The following is a 19,082-nucleotide window of genomic DNA, read 5'->3' as shown; positions in this document are numbered from 1 at the left end:
ATGGCACAGCTTGTTTCTGAAAACAATACCAGGATGTGGCCCTGGCACTTGGTCTACCCGGGTTCAATACCCAGCACCTCATACGGGCCCCTGAGCACAGCTAGTTATGACCCACCCCGCCCCCCGAAAAAAAATAATAACCCAATGCAGCACAGCTGGCCGGTTAGCTGGGTTTCAGCTGAGACCACTTTGGGGACTCATGTGCTGACCCTGATCCTTCTTTCTCCAAAATTCTGAGTCACCAAAACCCCCTGGAGCCCCAACAAATGTTTGTTCAGTATTGACTTAGTGGTGTGGCCAGGCCACCACCTCTCTCACAACTGCGGAGTACATGGCTCACATCCTTGCTTCAGTTGTGGGATCATCCTGGGCTTGGGGTCTACAAGCCCAGCTCCTGAAAAGGAGATTAGGCCTAGGGCTGGTGTCAGGAATTCAGGGCTGGGCCCAGGACTGCAGGAAAGGAAACAGCACAGCCTAGTGGAGTGATGGAATCCCCAATATTTTAGGGAGTCCATGACCACAAAGACCTGAGCACAGGGGCCTCTCCCCCAGAAAGTAAGCCTGTGCACTGCTGGGTGTGGCCCCAAAATAAAAACAAAGAATGGGATATGTTAAATTCAGGAATGTAGCTCGAAGGTACAGCACCTGCCTCACATGTTTGAAGTACTGAGCTCAATAAAAGACATGTTCAAGTTTAAGGGGGAAAAATTTTAAAGCAGCAGACAGCTAAGGAAGGGGTTGATGCAGCTTTGACTGAAGGAGGCCCAAGTTCAGTCCCCTCACTTCATGGTCCCTTGAGCACAGCTGGGAGCAATCCCTGAGCCAGGAGTAGTTGCAATGCCAGGTTTGGCCCCACCCCCAAAACAAAATCTGACAACTGGGGGACTGGAGAGATAGGGCAGTGAACAGGACGTTTGCGTTGTAAATGCAGATGACCTAGTTAAGTGCCAGCACCCCATATGGTTTCTAGAGTGTCCCCAGGAGTTTCCAGGAGTGATCCCTGAGCCAGGAGTAAGTCCTAACATTGCCACGTGTCACCCTGAAACAAAAAAGAAATAAAGGGAGGAGTGGTGACTGGGAAATAGCTCACTAGTTCCTGCCTTGTTAGCATGAACCTTAAAATTCAGTCACTTAGTTGTGTGTTTTGGCCCACCACATGGATCATAGTCCTGGGGCCACTGTGTTTGAGCCTTGCAGCTATACTGTCTGAGATCCCCAGCACCACACCAGGTGGAGTACCAAAAGTGACAGGTGCAGGCTGGTAAGGTACTTACTTACCTTGTATGCAGTTGACCTGGCTCCATCTCTGGCATCCCATTTTGTCCCCCAGGCCTGAGTATAGAGCCAGGAGCAAGCCTAGAGAACCACTGGGTGTAGCCCAAAAGCCAAAAAAAAAAAAAAAAACCCTGAAGTTTACAATCCCAGCAAGCACCGCAGCAATAGAGACATCAAGAACAGCCAGGAGTGAGACCCACCATGAACATGAGTGAACACAACAGAAGGAGTGTGAGCACCACAACTGAGTGTATGCACAGCCCCAGATGTAGCAGTGAAAAGGGGAAGCAGGGGAAGAGGAAACTCTGCACAGAGCAAAGACAAAGCATAAAAGGTAAAAATGTAAAACTAGTAGGGACAAACAGAAATAAAGGGACTAAATTCATCTACTAGACTCCTGTAAGTCACAACTGTACATATGTAATCTAAAATAAGACACACAGGAAGGTTAAATGTGAAACAGTCTGTGGGGTTGGAGAGAAAGTACAGGTGGTGCATGCTTTGCACATTGCCAAATAGTTTGAATTCCAGTATCACCTATCCATACCCCACCCCTGCCTCGTTCTCCTGCCACCACCAGGGGTCACTCCTGTTCACGGAGGCAGGAATATTCCCTGAGACCCCAGGTGTGGCACACACCAAAAAAAGGAAATGGGGGGGGGGCCGGGGTGAAAGCACATAGGCTGTACTGTGTGCTTTGAGAGACCTGGTTATGATCCCTGGCACCACAGGGTTTGTGAGAACTCTGAGAGCCACCTTCAGCAGTGCATACCGGTAGCCCCAGTAAGAAATGGACCAAAAGCCCTAAATAAATATTTACAAAGAAAAAGAGAAAGGAAAAACCCCAGCCATCTGTATGTTGTGTACCTGGGTTTGATCCCAAGTATCCTAAATGTTCCCCCAAGCACAGACCAGAAGTAATTCGTGAGTGCAGAGCCAGGAGTAGTCCGAGCGTTGCTAGGTGTGGTGTTGGGGGAGAGGGGGCGAGACCCTGCCATTTACAACAATGTGAAAGGACCTGGAAGGCATAAACACACCAACACTGTACCATATCACTCATATGTGAAATCTTGAAATAATCAGCAGAATAAAATGATGGTTGCCTGGGGCTGGGAGATGGGAAAAATAAAGAGATGGAGCACGAACATCAGTTTTACAAGTTAAGTTCTAGAGATCTATCTAATACCAACCTAGCCATAGTCTATACGCGATTGCATACTAAAAGTTTGCTAAGCAAGATTGTTTCGTCTGCAGTGGCAGGGCCGGAAGTCAGGTCTCTTGCACACAGGAGCACACGCTTTACCATAAAGACACGTCCAGTGCCGAGGAGGACACATCTCTGTCCTTACCACAGGAAAGTAACGAGTTTTGACTGTGGCCATGGTCTAACACACATCAGAGTATCTAAGTGCACCTAACACACGCCTCCGGTTTTTTTGTGTGCTGAAGAGACGGGTCTCAGCAAGGGGTGTCTGAGGAAGCGAACTGGGAAGAGTGTGTTGAGTGTAGATCGAGCCACCTTAGGGGGGAGGGTATCTGCTGGCCCCTTTGTGAGGGATAGGGAGGGCGGCCGGCTCGGGACACCATCAAGGCCTGCGTGGGCCTCACAGAAGCGCGAAACGAGGCAGCGAAGGGAAAAGCCTTCGGGAAACTTCCCTGGCGGAGGAGTCAGGAGCGGGAGGGCTTCCCGCGGACCTCCGCGAGGCCCCGGTGACAGGAAGTGACGTCACCCGCCGGGGGTGGGGAGCGCAAGCCCCACCCGCTGATCCTGGTACCGCTGCCCGGCGTGTGGCGTGTCTGCGTCTCGGAGCTCGACTCCCAACGGGCATACGGATGTATCACCACCAGGGTGCGGTATGACGCCAGGACCCGGGAGCCCTGGAACGCCCGCGAAGACGGAAACCTCCCTCCCATTGAGGGGTTGTGTAGTGCTGCCGCCAGGCCAGGCCGTTTTCTCCCTTCTGCCGGCCATAAAAACCCTGTGGACTGCCCAACCATTGAGAACAGGGCCCAGCGTCCACTCTGCTGGAAGGGGTTCCTTGCATGTCTGGGTGCTTTTGGAGCAAATTTCCTGGTGGCCTGTCCTGTGACCAAGGTCCCAAACCACATTATCTGGGAGCAAAGCAGTGCCCGATGATGGCACAGACGACCTGGTCCAGGGCATCTCAGAAGGTAGTGCTGGCCTCCTGCACTGAATACACACAGCAGGAGCCCCTACTCAGCCAGGGTCATTGCTCAGGATGGCCAAGGGCAGGTAGGATTTGGTTAAAAACCAAACGCAGGGGCTGGAGAGATAGCACAGCGGGTAGGGCGTTTGCCTTGCATGCGGCTGACCCGGGTTCGATTCCCAGCATTCCATATGGTCCCCTGAGCACCGCCAGGGGTAATTCCTGAGTGCAGAGCCAGGAGTGGCCCCTGTGCATTGCCAGGTGTGACCCCAAAAAAGAAAAAAACAAAAACAAAAACGCAGGGGGCTGGAGCGATAGCACCGTGCGTAGTGCATTTGCCTTGCACGCGGTGGACCCAGGTTCGATTCCCAGCATCCCGTATGGTCCCCTGAGCACCCACCGCCAGGGGTAATCCTAAATGCAGAGCCAGGAGTAACCCCTGACCATCGCCAGGTGTGACCCAAAAAAGCGAAGAACAAAAAAAGTGTTAACATTAACAAAAAAAAACTAAATACAGCGAGGGTTGGAGGGGTGTAGATGGTTAAGTGCCTGAAAGCTGCAAGATTTCATCATTAATCCCACCAGCACCAGCACTCACACAGCACACCCTCCACCTGTAGCACCCAGAGCCCATCCTGCCTAAGTGCTCTGCAGCTCCTACAAACCGTAGTTGGCCCAAGCTCTAACTTCCTAAACCTCAGACAGGGCTCCACTTTCAATTCTGTGGCATCTACCCTAATTCTGCCAGCTCTGACTAGCCCTTTGCTTCAGACCAAGTTGGTTGGATGTGGGTACCACTTGTTGAGAAATTACTTCTCCATTGTAATTATCAGTTCTCCAATTTGTGGCAGCTTCACAAGCATTCATTCACCCAACAGCATCCACTCTCCTGCACACACGGGTGCAGAAGATAGCATAGGTAGGGCGATTTCCTCACAAGCAGCCAACTGGGATTCTATCTCAGTACCCATTACCATCGCTGGAATCCCCACACCCAACCTTGGGAGCCCTGAACACCAGGTATGGCCCAGACAAGCAATATAGTTGTCATGCTGGCATTCCTATGAACAGACTTTTCATACCTAGTGGGATTGAGGGGCAACCGGGAGTCAAGGTATAAAACACCTGACCTCTTCCTATTATTTTCCAAGGGGGGGGTCTTTTGGGGTCACACCCAGGTGATACCCAGATTAAACCTGGGTTGGCCGTGGGAAAGGCAAATGCCCTACCCACTGCACTATAGCTCCAGCCACAGCTTTTCCACTTTTCACTTCTTGTTCGACTTTACCTCCCCCACAATCCCAGCAGCAACCTTTCTGACACCATAGACAAAAGACAATTTTGTAGTAGCACAAACTTTATTTATAGAGTCTCTAGCCACTAGTTCTCTTTCTCCTGGACTGTTTTCGTTCCCCGGAGACGCCCAGTGCGGCGGGCAGCAATGAGACCCACTTTGCGACCAGCAGGGGCATCTCTGCGGATGGTAGAGGGTTTGCCAATATGCTGGTGGTTACCACCTCCGAAGGGATGTTCCACGGGCTACAAGAAGAATCTGGCGTTAATACATGGGTAGCGGGGAACCTCAAAGTTTGGGGCCTGGCTTGTCCCATCACCCACAGCTTTCTGCTGCAGAAGCCCTTACTGAGGGTAGGCACAATTTCAGCAAGTTATGCCCAGCATTATGGTCCCACATACAAATATACCGCCCACTTCTGGGCTACTTACGTTCATGGCAACACCCCGCACACGGGGCCAACAATTTCTCTTTGCCTTATATTTATGGTAGGCACGTCCGGCCTTCAGGATGGGCTTGTCTATACGACCACCTCCAGCCACCACACCTGTTGGAAATGAGCACCACACACAGCACTGCAGACTTTCTAATGAGGCAGAGCCTATCCTGCCATATTCTTACTGGGGCCCCAACCCCTTGGACTATTTTCCCTGTATGCTGCTCCTATACATCTGACCAAACTTGCTATATCTGAGACCATTTTACTTTATATGCATACATTTTCTGAGAGCCTCCCATCAGTAATCAGCGAAGGACTGAGTTTCCCAGACATTTCACAAAAATTACAAGTACAGTGAATAAGCCAGATTGAAAAATTAAAAAAAAAAAAAAAAAGGCCAGAGTGATACCACAGTAGGTAGGATGTTTGCCTTGCACGTGGCCAACTTGGGTTTGACCTCTGACACCCCATCTGGTCCCCTGAACATCGCCAGATGTGACCCAAAAATAAAAAAATACACTTTAAAAGCACTGCCAGGAGTGGTTCCTGAGTGCAGAGCCAGGAGTAGCCCCTGTGCATCACCGGGTGTGACCCCAAAAGAAAAAACAAACAAAAAAAGCTGGAGAGGATGCCCCCAGAACCAGTAGTGCTCAGGATCACTCCTGGCAGGCTTGGGGGACCATAATGAGTGGAGATTGAACCTGAGTTGGCCACATGCAAGGCACAATACCATCCCTCTGGTGCAATGCAAAAACTGTTGGTAATTTTTAAAATGGCTAAGAATCACGATATAGTTCAATGGACAAAAAGCCCAGGTTTGATCCCTGGCACTGGTACCACACGTTCAAGGGTTTATTGTTTTAGGTTTTTGGGTCACACTGTGTTCAGTGGCACCTCCTGGCTCGACATTTACTGATCACTCCTGTTGAGCGTGAGGGACCAATGGCAGGAGGATCCACCCAAGATTGGCTATGTGCAAGGCAAACGCCCTAGCCACTTTACTATCTTGGCCCTCTCCAATCAAGTTTTAAGTGGCTGTCAGATACTCAGCAAGAGTCACAGCTGTACAGGTTATGCCAGAACATAGAAAAAACAGGCAAATCTGAGTACCCAAGAAGTTCTAGTTGGTTAATTCCCTCCTAGGCTAGGCATCACCAAGCTAAGTACAACTTAGTACAAGTTTTGTACTTGTGTTGTACTTTATTGAGGCACAAATAACCCCGGCACTAAATGCGCCCCCCACCCCCCCACACACACAGGGTGCCTGGGAGCCTGGTCTAGATCTGTCAGCTGCTCACAAGAATTCTACACCCACCGTTGTTGGCCACTCACCGACCACAGCTCTGTTTGCTGAGGAAATGACCTTCTTAGAGCCGGAGGGGAGTTTCACTCGAGTCTTCTTGGTCTCCGGGTTGTGAGAGATGACAGTGGCATAGTTTCCCGAGGCGCGGGCCAGCTTGCCTCGGTCACCAGGCTTCTCCTCCAGGCAACACACAATGGTGCCCTCCGGCATGGTGCCCACTGGGAGCACATTGCCGATGTTGAGCTGAGCTGCAGGGAAGGGAAGCGGCTGTTAACCACTAGATGATGTGGCAACGCAGCCCACTCGTTTCCAGTAAGTGACCCAAATGCCGAGACAAGAAGCCTCCTTCGGTTCTCTCTGGACATGTGACTTGGGACCCCCAACCCCCACAGGTCTGGCCCCACCTTGGGCTCCTTCGCCGACCTGGAGCTACCAGGTAGGCTCGGGGCTCACCCTTCTTGCCGCAGTACACAAACTGGCCGGTGTGGATGCCCTCGGCGGCGATGAACAGCTCCGTCCGTTTCTTGAACCGATACGGGTCCCGGAAGACCACCTTGGCGAGAGGTGCGCCGCGGCCCGGGTCGTGGATAATGTCCTGCGGGCCGAGACGGAGTCAGGGGGGTCCCGGCCGGCGCGCGACCCCCGGCCCCGGCGGGCGCCCCGCACACCTTCACGATGCCTTTGATGTAGCCGTGGCGCTCCGCGAAGTCCACGGCGCGCAGCCGGGCGGCACCCTTGCGATGTTTCACGTGCGCGCGGAAGACCGAGCCGGCGCCCTTCCTCTGCCCGCGGATCACACGGCCCATGGCGGCGGTCTGCGGGAGAGTCTGGGTCAGCGCCCGCGGCCCGGGTCCCGCCGCCCGGGTCCCGGCCTCCGCGCCCCTGCCCCTCCGCGCCCCAACCCCGTCCGTTGCCCCGGCACACTATCCCAAGTCGGCCAAGGTCTCTCGTGGCACCCAGGCCGCGGATGGCGACGGATAGCACGAAGGGGACATCGCCACAAACACGTCCTACCTACAGCAGAGAAAAGCCGAAAGAGGAACCGTGGCGCCTAGGATCCGCCTTATCTTCCGGGGCGGGGCCAGAGCCGCGGTTCCTTCCGGGGCGGTGCGCTATGCACGCCGGAACTTGTAGTCCGCTCGCTGCCCTACACTGCTCTCTAGCCTGACGATAGCTTTGTGGACTTGGTGGTGGGTGAGGGGTGCGGTCTCGCCCTGAAGAAATTGAGTCACCTGTACAGGGTCACAAGGTCCCAAAGAGCGACTCCCAACTTGAGTGCTGATGGCCCCCTTCTAGGGCGGAGACGCCCATTTGTGCTTGGCTGGAGGTGGGGGGAGATTTCAGAGGGACAAGGTGGAGGTCCGGACAGTGGAATAAATTGCGCGTTGGAGGTGAATGTGGATCCTGAAAGGGGGTAGGGTATCTGTGTGTAGGGTCTTAGAAACAGGACAGAATCCTTGCAGTCAACCTGGCTGGATCCCGGCACCACACAGGGAGACAGGAATAATCCCTGAGCGCAGAGCCAGGAGCAAGCCCTGAGCACCGCCGGGTGTGGCCCCAAACCACACACACACAGGCAAAGAAAAATGTAGGAAAGGGCAGTTGCTGCGGCAGAGCCTGGTAGCCAAATAGTGCTGCGTGGAACGTCTGCGTGTTTCACGAGGTCTAGCGTGAACGACCCCTGTGCGCCCACTGGAGCTTCTCTATGACCCGCCTCCAGCCCGAGGCCAGGCGGTACCATCGAAATGCGCGGTCCTCCCAACTTCCTAGAGCGGCGGCCGAGACGGGCTCGGGCCGGAACCGCGCTCCTCTCCGCGCTCCTCCCCCCGTTGCAGGCGGCGTCAGCGGCTGGGCTTTCGCCGCGGGGCGGGGACCGCGGGGGTCGCGGGCTGAGTTCTCGCGCTGCTGCTGAGCCTGGGGCGGCTCCGGGCCGGGCAGGGCGGGTCCAGCCGCGGCGTGGCCACAGCGTGGCCGGCTTCCCAGCGCCGGCCGGCCCTGGGCTCGCACACCTTCCCCTGGAGCTCCGTCCATCGGACAGGTGTCTCCCCTCCGTGCCGACCCCGAGCCCTGCGCCGGCCCTCCAGGCTTCCGGGCCGAGGAGGCCGCGGCCGGCCCCGCGGAGTGTCGCCGCAGCCGGGCCCTGAACGTGTAAGCGAACCGAGGACGGCGGCGGCGGGCAGGGTAGGGTTCCGGGCCGGGCCGGGGTGTGCCGGAGCCGCCCCGCCTCCCGACCGCTGCCCTGCCGTGCTCCGAGCAGGGGTCCGTCCGCCAGACCCGGCGCGCCCTCCGCCTCTGGGCTAACCGGTGCTCCTGGGTCGCACCGCCCAGCTTCGCAGCTCGTATTCTCGAGCGGGGCCCTCCGGGAGGTGCCCTGTGCCCAGTACAAGCGTGTCGCACTGGGGACCAGGGACCTGTCAGGCACCATGACCCACCCAGCCTCCAGATCAGCCCCTGTAGGCCAGGCACGGGCGCAAAGGAGTTTTCTCCGCGCTGCAGGGGCTCGGGGTTCCACCTGGGCAGGAGATGCGCCAGCCTGGTGCTCTGTGCTGTAGCTACAGATACTCCCTTAAGGGAACCACACTCTCACACTCTGCAAGTGGGTAGCTACTTAAGGCTCCAGCCAGAAGGAAAAGCCTGTCTTAGAGATCTTTTATCCAGTTATAGGGGCTAAAGAATCTTTCAAGAGAGAGCCAAGACCAACGCCTGTGCAGCTATGTGAACTCCAGGCCACAGCTAACTTATTCGTGTGTTTTAAATTGCTTTTCTTGGAGCGTCAGAGATAGTACAGCAGGTAAGGGCACTTTCCGTGCACACAGCCAACTCTGGTTCGATCTCTGACACTATATGGTAGCCCAAGCACCACCAGGAATTATCCCAGAGTGCAGCTGGGTGTGGTCCAAAAACCTAAAATTATTTTTTTAATTTTTTTGTTTTTTTGCGGGGAACCATGCCTGGCATTGCTCAGGGGTTACTCCTGATTCTGCATTCAAGAATCAGTCCTGGTGGGCTCAGGGGACCATATGTGATGCTGGGGATCAAACCTGGCAAGTGCCTTACCCACTGTACTGTGGCTCCAACCTCAAAAACCTAAATCAAAAAAAAGAAACACCTTTTCCAAAGGCTAGGTAAGTTAGAAACGAGACCAGTATGACAATAATAGTTGAGAATGATTAGACTAGAACTGTGTGTCAAAAGTAGGAATAAGGGGATATTCCTGATAACATTTCAGTATCTGTATTGCAAACCACAGTGCCCAAAAGGAGAGAGAGAAGTGTCTGCCATAGAGGCAGGCTGGAGGGTGTGGGGGGAGTGATGACAGAGAAACTGGGGACACTGGTGCTCGGAAATGTACACTGGTGGAGAGATGGGTATTGGAACACTATGACTGAAATCTAATCATAAACAGCTTTCTAAGGGTCTATCACAGTAATTCAATTTAAAAAATTTAAATAATAATAAAACTCCCCACGGGGGCAGGGGGAAAATCAATAGTTTTCTAGCAAAAAAAAAAAAAAAAGGTTTTCCAGGCCAGAACATTGGTCTAGTGTGCAGGATACTTCTTGCCTTACATGTAACCCACCTGGGTTCTATTCCCAGAACCTCATATGGTCCCCTGAGTTCAGAGCCAGGAATAAGCTCTGAGTATTACCAAGTGTGGCAAGTGTGGCCCCAAAACAAAAGCTTTTTCCATCCTTGGAACATTTAATAGTAAATCTGGAGAGATCAGAAAAAACAAAAAAAAAGAAGAACCAAAAGTTCTGTGATCCAGAAAGTAGGGTTAGTGGGCTGCCAGGTTTATTTCCCTACTTGCTCTGATGTGGCAAGAGGCTTTGTTTTATTTGGACGCCACACCTTACAGTGCCCAATGGCAGTAATCTGGGACCAGGGAATACAAGGGCTCAGATAAGGCCTCCAATGTGCAAAGTATATGCTCCAGCTCTTTGAACCATCCCTCTGGTGCCAGAATGTTTTCTTTATCTTTTTTTTTTTTAAGCTTTTTTTGGGCCACACCTCCATGGTGCTCAGGCCACTCCTAGCTCTGTGCTTGGGGGTCACTACCAGTGTTGCTTGGGGAACCAGATGCTGCCTGCTGGGGATTGAACATGGGTCAGCCCTGTGCAAGGCAAGTGCCTTTACCCTGTATTCTTTCTCCAGCTCAGACTGTTTTCTGATGTTCTGCAGAGTCAGTCACCCGCACATTGGATGCTCTCACCTTTTCCCTGGTCCTGCTGAGTATAGACCCCACCCTCAGTCCCTGGGGTACAGCAGCAATAACCAGACTTGGTCCTGTCTATGTGACACATGGATAAGCAAGTAAATTGATATGTCTTCATATCTGGCAACATAGGTGCTGGAGAAAAAGACAGCATGGAACAGGGCCGGGGATTCTGTGATGGTGGCATTTTCTACAGGGTCATCACACAAGGCTGCCTGGGTGGACAGGAGGGAGGGAAGGAAGAGTGGAGCCATGTGCATTGGAGTGAGGGAGGTGCTGTTGCCACCTTTCCTGACTCCTGTTTTGGGCTGTCCTGAACATTGGAAACAGCTGTGTGGATGGGGGCTTAGGCCTGGAATCTGTACACTAGGCACAGACTGTCCCTAGCCCCTGCCCCTCTCCTAACAGGACCCTGGAATGGAAGTGCCATACCCAGTGCTCAGACCCCAGGTGAGCACTTCCTCTGCCTCCCAGCCCAGCTTTTCAGTGGGGTGGGGGCGGGTAGCTACATCTGGCAATGCTCAGGGTTTACTTCTGGCTCTGAACACAGGAATCACTCATGGTGCTACCCAGGGGACCATGTGGGATTCTGGGATAGAACTTGGCTCTGCTGTGTGCACGGCAAGTTCCCTACCCGCCTACTATCTCTCCAGCCCCCGCTTTTCCATTCGGAACACCTTTCCAGGAAAATCAGGCCACCTCTTGCTCCTCTAAGGGATGGGGTCATAGCAGTCAGTCAGATCCTCCAGAAGCAAGCTGCTCTGGGTCTCCTGGAATACACGGGGTCCGACCACAGGGGGATGGGGGCTCCTTACCCATCTTTGGCTTCCATCCTGCTGTGGATGTGCAGCCTCTCCCTGCTTTCCATCTCTGCTGGGAGCTGAGGAGTCAGGAGCACCCACACCCATGAGAAGTGGAGGCTAAGAGCTGTGTTTTCAGATGCTCCAGTTGTCTGCACAGAGGAGTGAGGCCAGTATTGAGAGCCTCACCCCGTGGTGTTTCCTGGGGGCAGGACTACTTCCTCCTCAGAAATACTGCAGTTTCCTCCACACTGGACTGGGGGTGCACCTGAGGTGTCAGCCCCCAGAGCTACACAGGACCCTGCCAGGACAGAATTTGTAATTGCAGGGAACTGTGGCTTTTGAGGACGTAGCTGTGTACTTCACAAGGCTAGAGTGGAGTTGTCTGTTTCCTGAGCAGCGGACACCATACAGAGATGTGATGCTGGAGAACTACAGGCACTTGGCTTCTCTGGGTGAGCTTTCTGGTTGGCCCTGGGACTGGGCCGAGACAATTCTGCTGTCTCTTCCATTTGCTATGCCAGAGAGTTGATTCCTAGGGTGTGTGGGGGAGGGGAGAGGTGGCCTGGGGAGTTTCAGCCATACCTGGAGTGCCCAGGACTTACTCCTAGTTCTGCACTCAGGGATCACTCCTTGCATCGCTCAGGGGACCATATGGGGTACGGGGATCAAACCCCGCGCATGTAAAGCTTACACTCCACCATAGAGAGCTGTCCTTCTGGCCCCTTGGCTCCTTTCTGAATGCAAAGTCTGACTTGTTTGGAGGGAATGCTAGAGCCCCTCCATCTCTCATGACCACCTGGTGCCTTGTTTCTGGGAAATGAGGTGTTTCTTCAAGCACCATGTGCCCTGCCGGGCAGTGGACATCCTCCTCCCTGCCAGCTGCCCAGACTCCACTTTCCCTCTGGTGTAGGCTTTCTTGCCAGCAAGCCAGCATTGGTCTCCCTTCTGGAGCAAGGCAGGGAGCCAGGAGCCTTGATTCTGCAGTAGGCCGAGGAGCGTGGGACCAAAACCAGCCAATGTCCAGGTGAGTGTGAGTGTGAGTGAAGGCCTGGCCAGCACCCAGCTCCATGCAACACCCAGAGCTTATTCAGCAGGAATACTTTACATCATATTGCTTGCAACAGAAACACATTTCCTGTGAACTGCTTTGTATGTAGGTCCAAGGTTTAACCCAGGATTCACTTGTGCAAGGACCCAAGCACATGAGTGCCCATTCTGTTGTCCAAGGGGTCAGGCCAGTCTGTGAGGTGGCAGGCACCAGGGAAGACCCACCTATAGAGGCCTTAAAGCTGTTCTCACTCCCAGCCCTTCACAAACAAATGCCTGGGCAGAATTTGAGGCTGTAACAGTCTGGAAGAGAGCTAGTTGTGCTCATTGGGGCTGACATGTCTGCTAAGTGAATGCTCTGAAAGAAGGGAACAAAGATGGGGGCGTAGAGCAAGCCAGCTGCCTCCTGTGTTCTGGAGGCCTGTGCCAGCCTGCTCCCTCTTCTGTGGGTCTGGCAGGGGCTTACATGCACAGCTCTCCTCCCACAGTTCCTATACTTGCCCCTTTACGCCCAATTATTGCTAAGCCTTTTGGGGGGTGGGGTGGTTACACTGGCTCTTCTCGGGGATTACTTCTGGCTCTGTGCAGCTCTGTGCTCAGGATTTACTCCTGGCAGGGCTTGGGGCACCTTATTGGGTGTTGGGGATCAAACCCAGATCAGCCACATGCAAGGCAAGTGCCCTATCTGCTGTCCTATCACTCCAGTCCCTTGCTAAGCTTCTTTCTTTTGTTTTTGTTCTTGTTTTTGTTTTTGTTTTTTTGCTAAGCTTCTTGAAAGAAGTTTCCAAACCTTTCTGTTTCTCTGGTAGAAGATTCTGTCCTAGTCCAGTACATTCTCTCTGTGAACCTAGAGGTTAAGTCATTCTTCCACTTTGTGTTTATACAGATTCCAGGATGGAAGCCAGGATCAATGTTTCTTCTGCGAGGAGAGGGTCTGCTAAGTTGGCAGGCTTATTAGGCATGGTTTGGGGGTGCCTCCCCAGAAGGACCCCAGGTTACCTGAAGTGACTGGCAGTCCTGAGAGCTGGTCATATAAGCGGCTCCTCAAGCCCCAGGCCTGTGGCATCGAGCCCAGCACATTCCCAGGGCTCTGGGAGGGCTGCAGGGCCTGGAGCCATCCTCCACCAATGCTGTGGGTGAGCCAATGTACAGGTGCACTTGTGGCAAGGGGTTCAAATACAGGTCACTGCTGCTTAGGCATCAGGTCGTGCACACAGGGGCCAAGCCCTACCAGTGCACCCTACACTGAGTGCAGTAGGGCCTTCAAGAAAAGCTCCATCCTGCTGCAACACCAGCTGATCCATACCGAAGAGAAGCCCTACCAGTGTGGTGAGTGTGGCAAGGCCTTCCGGCAGAGCACGCAGCTGACTGCACACCACAGAGTCCACGCTCAGGAGAAGTGTGGGAAGGCCTTCAGCCACAGCTCCAGCAGCACCGGAAGTTCCACACAGGGGAGAAGCCCTTTGAGTGCAGTGAGTGCGGGAAGGCCTTCTGCCGCAGGTTCACCCTCACCGAGCACCACCGCATCCACAGTGGGGAGAGGCCCTACACCTGCCTGCAGTGTGGACAGCGCTTCATCCAAGGGTCCTCGCTCCTCAAACACTACAGGCTGCACCCCAAGGAGAGGCCTCATGAGGATGGTAGGTATTCAAACCCTCTGCTGCTTGTGGCACAGAAAACTCAGGCAGGGAACAAGTGCTACCAGTGCCCTCTGTGCCACAAGGCCTTCAGACACCATTCCCTATTGCTCCTGCATCAGAGGCTGCACACAGGGGAGAAACCATTTGAGTGCAGGGAATGTGGCAGAGCCTTTAGCCGGAAGTCAAACCTTACTCTGCACCTGAAGACACACAGCAAAGAGAAGCTCTTCTCATGCACAGAATGTGGCAAGGCTTTCCGCAGGAGCTACACGTTGAATGAGCACTACCGGCTCCACAGCAGTGAGAGGCCATACAGGTGCCACACCTGTGGGAGAGCCTGCAACCGGCTGCCGGCCCTTATCCAGCATCAGAAAGTACACAGCCAGGAGTGCTCCCCTTTAGACTCCCTTCTGAGGTGACCCCGGCAGAGACTCCATCCTGGAAGGTCCCTATCTCCACCTTGAGCTCTGCTGCAGACGGCCATTGTGGACTGAGGAGGGAGGGTCAGGGCTGTGGTGCAGTGCGGTGGCCCAGGGAAGGACAGTGCAGAAGACTGAGCCAGAACAAGTCCCACCTGGCCTTTGAGTCCCAGGTGGACACAGGCAGGGACCATATCTGATAATGCTCCCAGCTTACTCCTGGCTCTGTGCTCAGGGATCACTCCTGACAGATCTCAAGGCATCACATGGGATGGGGTGCCAGGAATTAAACTTAAGTCAGCCGTGTGCATAGTGGGCACCCTACCTGCTGTGATATTGCTCTGGCGGGAGCTTCATTTCTAACCAGCTGAGTCTGACTGATGGACACACAGCTCCACCCAAACAAATGGGATTGTGGGTGGGTTTTGTTTTTTTTGCACACTCCTCTGCTTTCTAAAGAATAACTTGTGATCAGAAAAGGAATTTCTCTGTGTGCTTGTTTCTTGGGGGTTTGGGGGATATGGGCACACCCAGTGATGGCGGTGCTCAGGAGTGACGTTGGTGGTGCTTGAGAGTTATATGTGGTGCCAGAGTTGGGGACACAAGGCAAGCAAGTGCTTTAACCACTGTCTCTCCATCTTAGGATATGTTACTTCATGTTTGTGTTTTTGCTGGTGTCTGGATCAGATGGACCGAGGGATCTTGTTCACAGGAGCTCCTACTACTTAGTGATAAGAGGGACCGTGGACTGAACACTGGAGGCTGGCACGGGGACATTTGAATGTTGGGTGAACCAGGGCTCAGGACTCAGTCAGAGTCTGCACACCCCAGCCACTCATCAGGAGTCCAATCAGCCTGGATATTGGGTATGACTTGCCTTCATCAGGCCTTCATGTGCCAGGGCTGTGGTGCAGTTCGGTGGCCTGCACTGCTTATAGGGGAGAAGTCCCCAAAGTCTTCTGGTGAGGAGTGGTATGAACTTCTCCCATCTCCTCACCATCAGCTCCAGGAGCCCTGAGTTCAAACAGGAATCTTGGTATCTTATGAAAGAGAAACAGATTGCTTTACAAATCCTAATTAAATATCATTCTAAAAACTTTATTTGCATAAAGACATATGATATCATCTTTTTTGTCTTATTTTTTCAGCCACACCTACCAGTGCTGTGGGCTTACTTCTGACTCTACTCAGGATTAATTCCTGGGGATTTTGGAAAATCACATAGGGTGCTGGGGATTAAATCTGGGTCCAGGGGCTGGAGCAATAGCACAGCGGGTAGGGCCTTTCGAATCCCAGCATCCCATATGGTCCCCTGAGCACCACCAGGAGTAATTCCTGAGTGTAGAACCAGAAGTAACCCCTGTGCATCGCCGGGTGTGACCCAAAAAGAAAAAAATAAAAATAAAAAATAAATCTGGGTCCACTGCATGTGAGGTAAGTGCCCTGCCTTCTGTACTATTGTTCCAGAGCCAATATGAAATAATCTTATAGGCCTTCTTAAGGACAACCACCCCACTTCCATATACAATCTGGTTGGTTGTTTTGAATTACTTCATAGGGTATAACCAGTTGGAATGCAGAAAAACCTAAGGAACAGGGAATATGTGATGTATATAAGCCCAGGTCACTGTATAGAACCCAGGTTACTGTTGGGTGGTCTGGAAAAAAGCAACCAGCAATGAGGGGTATAGGGGGAGAAGTAGGACAGCAACTGGGGGTGCTGTCCAGGATGTGTGGGTTGCTGTTTCTGCACCTGCTACAGTCTATAAAGATACATCTACATTATCTACAAGAGCTGTTAAGGAAGACCTCTATAATAATAACTGTTTTGTTGTTGTTGTTGTTTTCGGGCCACACCTAGTGGTGCTCAGGACTTACTTCTGACTCTGTGCCTAGGGATCACTCCTGGCAGTACTCAGGGGACCTTATGGGGTGTTGGGGATTGAACCTGGGTTTGCCATGTGCAAGTCAAACATTCTACCTACTGTGTACTACCTACTCTGGCTCTAAGATCTTACATGCAATCCATAAGAATCCAGAATTGGTCATTACTTGCTGTAACACTTAGGTTAACATTCCGCACCAAAAAGGGGACCTATGGATATAGCTAAATGCGCTATCTATGTGTAAGGCCCTGCGTTCAATCTCTGTACCTCAAAACAAAAGGCATGGCTTTGGCTTTCTGGCTGTATGAAGTTGTCCCCCAAGATTTGTACTTCACAGGGGTGGTCAGTTGGACACCACTCACGGAGCCCCTGTGTTGTCCCCATATCTGTACGCTCCCCCAGCCTGCCTCATTTAGACTTGGTGTGGGGGAGGTCATGAGAGGGATGATGGATCTCCTGCCTACCACACCTACAGCATCCCCAAGGCTACCTGGCCAGATGCTGAACCCCACACCCAGCACCAGCGGGTGACGCTCTCCGCAGTGCTGAATTCATGTCCCAGCGTGTTGTGTGCCGCTCTCCGTGGTGCTGAACCTCACTTCCAGCCATGCCGCTCTCCGCCGTGCTGAACCACATTACTTGAACAGAGCCGCGTGCCACTTTCCAGGGCACTGAAGCGTGCTTTCCCTTAATCTTTGTCCTGAGCAGGCTCAAAACCGGCATGGCAGGTAGGGCGTTTGCCTTGCACGTGGATGATATGGGGTTGATATCCAGCACCCCATATGGTCCCCCGTGCCCTCCAGGAGTGATCTCTGAACTCAGGAGTAAGCTCTGAGCACTGCTGGTGTGACCCAAAAATAAAGACAAAAACAAAAAATATATATTAAAAAATGCATGGACTGCCTGGGCACATGCATAATATAGCAACACTAGACCCTGTGCCAGATGCTGCATTTCCAGGATTATTTATAGGATCTGCATTAAAGAGCATTTGGATAGTTCCATGTAAAAGGTGAACAGCTTTCCTGCGCTGATGCATGGGACCAGGTTCAGGAGAGAGACAATCTCTTCTTGCCAAATTCAGGTGAGAATGTTGGCACAACCAGCTTATCTCCATCCTATCTATTGTTCTATTCTGAATTCACATAAGATCTTATCTGTTTGCAACTAAAACATATATGAACACCTCAAGATTATAATGGATCTTAGAAATGTTTTCTCATAGTGGCAATAGTACAATATGTAGGGGGCTTACTCTGCATGCAGCTGCCCCAGGTTCAATCCCTGGCACCATGGGTCCAAGAGTGACCCCTGAACACAGAGCCAGGAGTAAGTTCTCAGTACAGCCAGGTGTGGCCCAGTAAAACAAAAGCAAAGAAGACATGTTTCATTGATACCATAAAAGTGGGCATTTGGGCTAGAGTAATAGTACAGCAGGTAGGGCATTTGCCTTGCACACGGCTGACCTGGGTTCAATTCCCAGCATCCCATATGGTCCTCTAAGCACCACCAGGGGTGATTCCTGAGTGCATGAGCCAAGAATAACCCCTGTGCATCGCCGGGTGTGACCCAAAAAGCAAATAAAAAGAAAAAAATTAAAGTGGGCACTCTACAGAGAAGTGCAGCTTTAAAGACAACAATTGGTCTAAAGTTTTATAGAGATGTTACAAATAATCTGAAAACTTTCCCCACAAACCACATTTGTAATGTGTAGCAAATATGGATCTGATCTAGTTCAGAGGGATGTAGTATAAGCCTTGCATAGGCCCTGAGTTCAGTACCTGGCACCATATGACCCCTGAGCACCATAGGGTGTAGCCCAAATGGGTCTTGGCACTTGCCACATCATCAGATCTGAGTACCAAATGGTTAAGACTGTATTACCAGACTAAGTATTGCCTCTGGTGGCCCTTGCTTCACCCCGCCAATAAATGCTGCTGAAGCCTTTCTTTGGAAAAGGAATACTGGCTATACATCCTGCAAGTGTGCAAATGTGCCAAGTCCCAATGTATCTCTCCTATCAGCGTTTCCTACTCCATTATACTTCCTCCTTGTGAATGGTCTTTCCAGTGCTATTGGGGATGTCCTTGAGGCTGACCTTATTTCTTATGAGTAAGAGACTCCATAGCGGGGGCTGAAGCAATAATGTAGTGGGTATGGTGCTTGCCTTGCAGCTAGCTGATCCAGGCTCAGTCTCTGGCACCCCGTGTGGTCCTCTGAGCCCTGCCTGGAATGATTCCTGAGTACAGAGCCAGGAGTAAGTCCTGAACACTGCCCAGGGTGGCCTGAAAACCAAAATTACAGGGACCAGAGATAGTACAGTGGGTAGGGCACTTGCCTCTCATGTGGCCAACCCAGGTTCCATTCCAGCATTCCATATAGTCCTCAGAGCACCACCAGGAGTAATTTATGAGTTCAGAGTCAGGAGTAACCCCTGAACATCACTCGATATGGCCCAACCCCCCCCATAAAAAGCAACAATCAAAAACCTACAAGAGGGGCTGGAGTGATAGCACAGCGGGTAGGGCGTTTGCCTTGCACGCGGCCGACCCGGGTTCGAATCCCAGCATCCCATATGGTCCCCTGAGCACC

At 52.5% G+C, this 19,082-nt stretch overlaps 2 protein-coding genes across 3 annotated transcripts; one reads left to right on the top strand and one right to left on the bottom strand.

Moving 5' to 3' along the window:
• Positions 1–4,782: 4,782 nt before the first annotated feature.
• On the bottom strand, positions 4,783–7,573 carry RPL8 (ribosomal protein L8). Of its 2 annotated transcripts, none has more exons than XM_004618657.3 (6): positions 7,494–7,573; positions 7,148–7,294; positions 6,933–7,074; positions 6,509–6,727; positions 5,169–5,284; positions 4,783–4,982 (listed from the first exon to the last, which is right to left on the bottom strand). In XM_004618657.3, the coding sequence occupies exons 2-6, from the start codon at positions 7,283–7,285 to the stop codon at positions 4,824–4,826; spliced, it is 774 nt and encodes a 257-aa protein (XP_004618714.1). In that variant the 5' UTR covers positions 7,286–7,294; positions 7,494–7,573; the 3' UTR covers positions 4,783–4,823. The 2 variants fall into 2 exon arrangements, with proteins under 2 accessions (XP_004618714.1, XP_054981854.1); XM_055125879.1 differs by having other exon boundaries at positions 7,498–7,515.
• A 2,051-nt stretch (positions 7,574–9,624) lies between these two features.
• ZNF517 (zinc finger protein 517) lies at positions 9,625–15,711 on the top strand. The gene is given in 6 exon segments (XM_055125878.1): positions 9,625–11,145; positions 11,824–11,950; positions 12,409–12,522; positions 13,432–13,788; positions 13,790–13,970; positions 13,973–15,711. Coding segments are annotated over 3 exon segments (912 nt in total). The 5' UTR covers positions 9,625–11,145; positions 11,824–11,950; positions 12,409–12,522; positions 13,432–13,689; the 3' UTR covers positions 14,605–15,711.
• Positions 15,712–19,082: the final 3,371 nt, after the last annotated feature.

This window comes from Sorex araneus, chromosome 2 (genome assembly GCF_027595985.1).
Source record: "Sorex araneus isolate mSorAra2 chromosome 2, mSorAra2.pri, whole genome shotgun sequence".
NCBI lineage: Eukaryota > Metazoa > Chordata > Mammalia > Eulipotyphla > Soricidae > Sorex > Sorex araneus.
Note: the sequence above shows the minus strand (reverse complement) of the source record. Positions and strands in the feature narration are given on the sequence as shown.

Excerpts from the sequence above, each read along its gene's own strand:
- RPL8 (XM_004618657.3), bottom strand. The coding sequence starts at position 7,285 with ATGGGCCGTGTGATCCGCGGGCAGAGGAAGGGCGCCGGCTCGGTCTTC. Across the intron at positions 7,075-7,147 it reads ACATCAAAGGCATCGTGAAG|GACATTATCCACGACCCGGG; the intron begins GTGTGCGGGGCG and ends CTCGGCCCGCAG. Across the intron at positions 6,728-6,932 it reads TGTGTACTGCGGCAAGAAGG|CTCAGCTCAACATCGGCAAT; the intron begins GTGAGCCCCGAG and ends CCTTCCCTGCAG.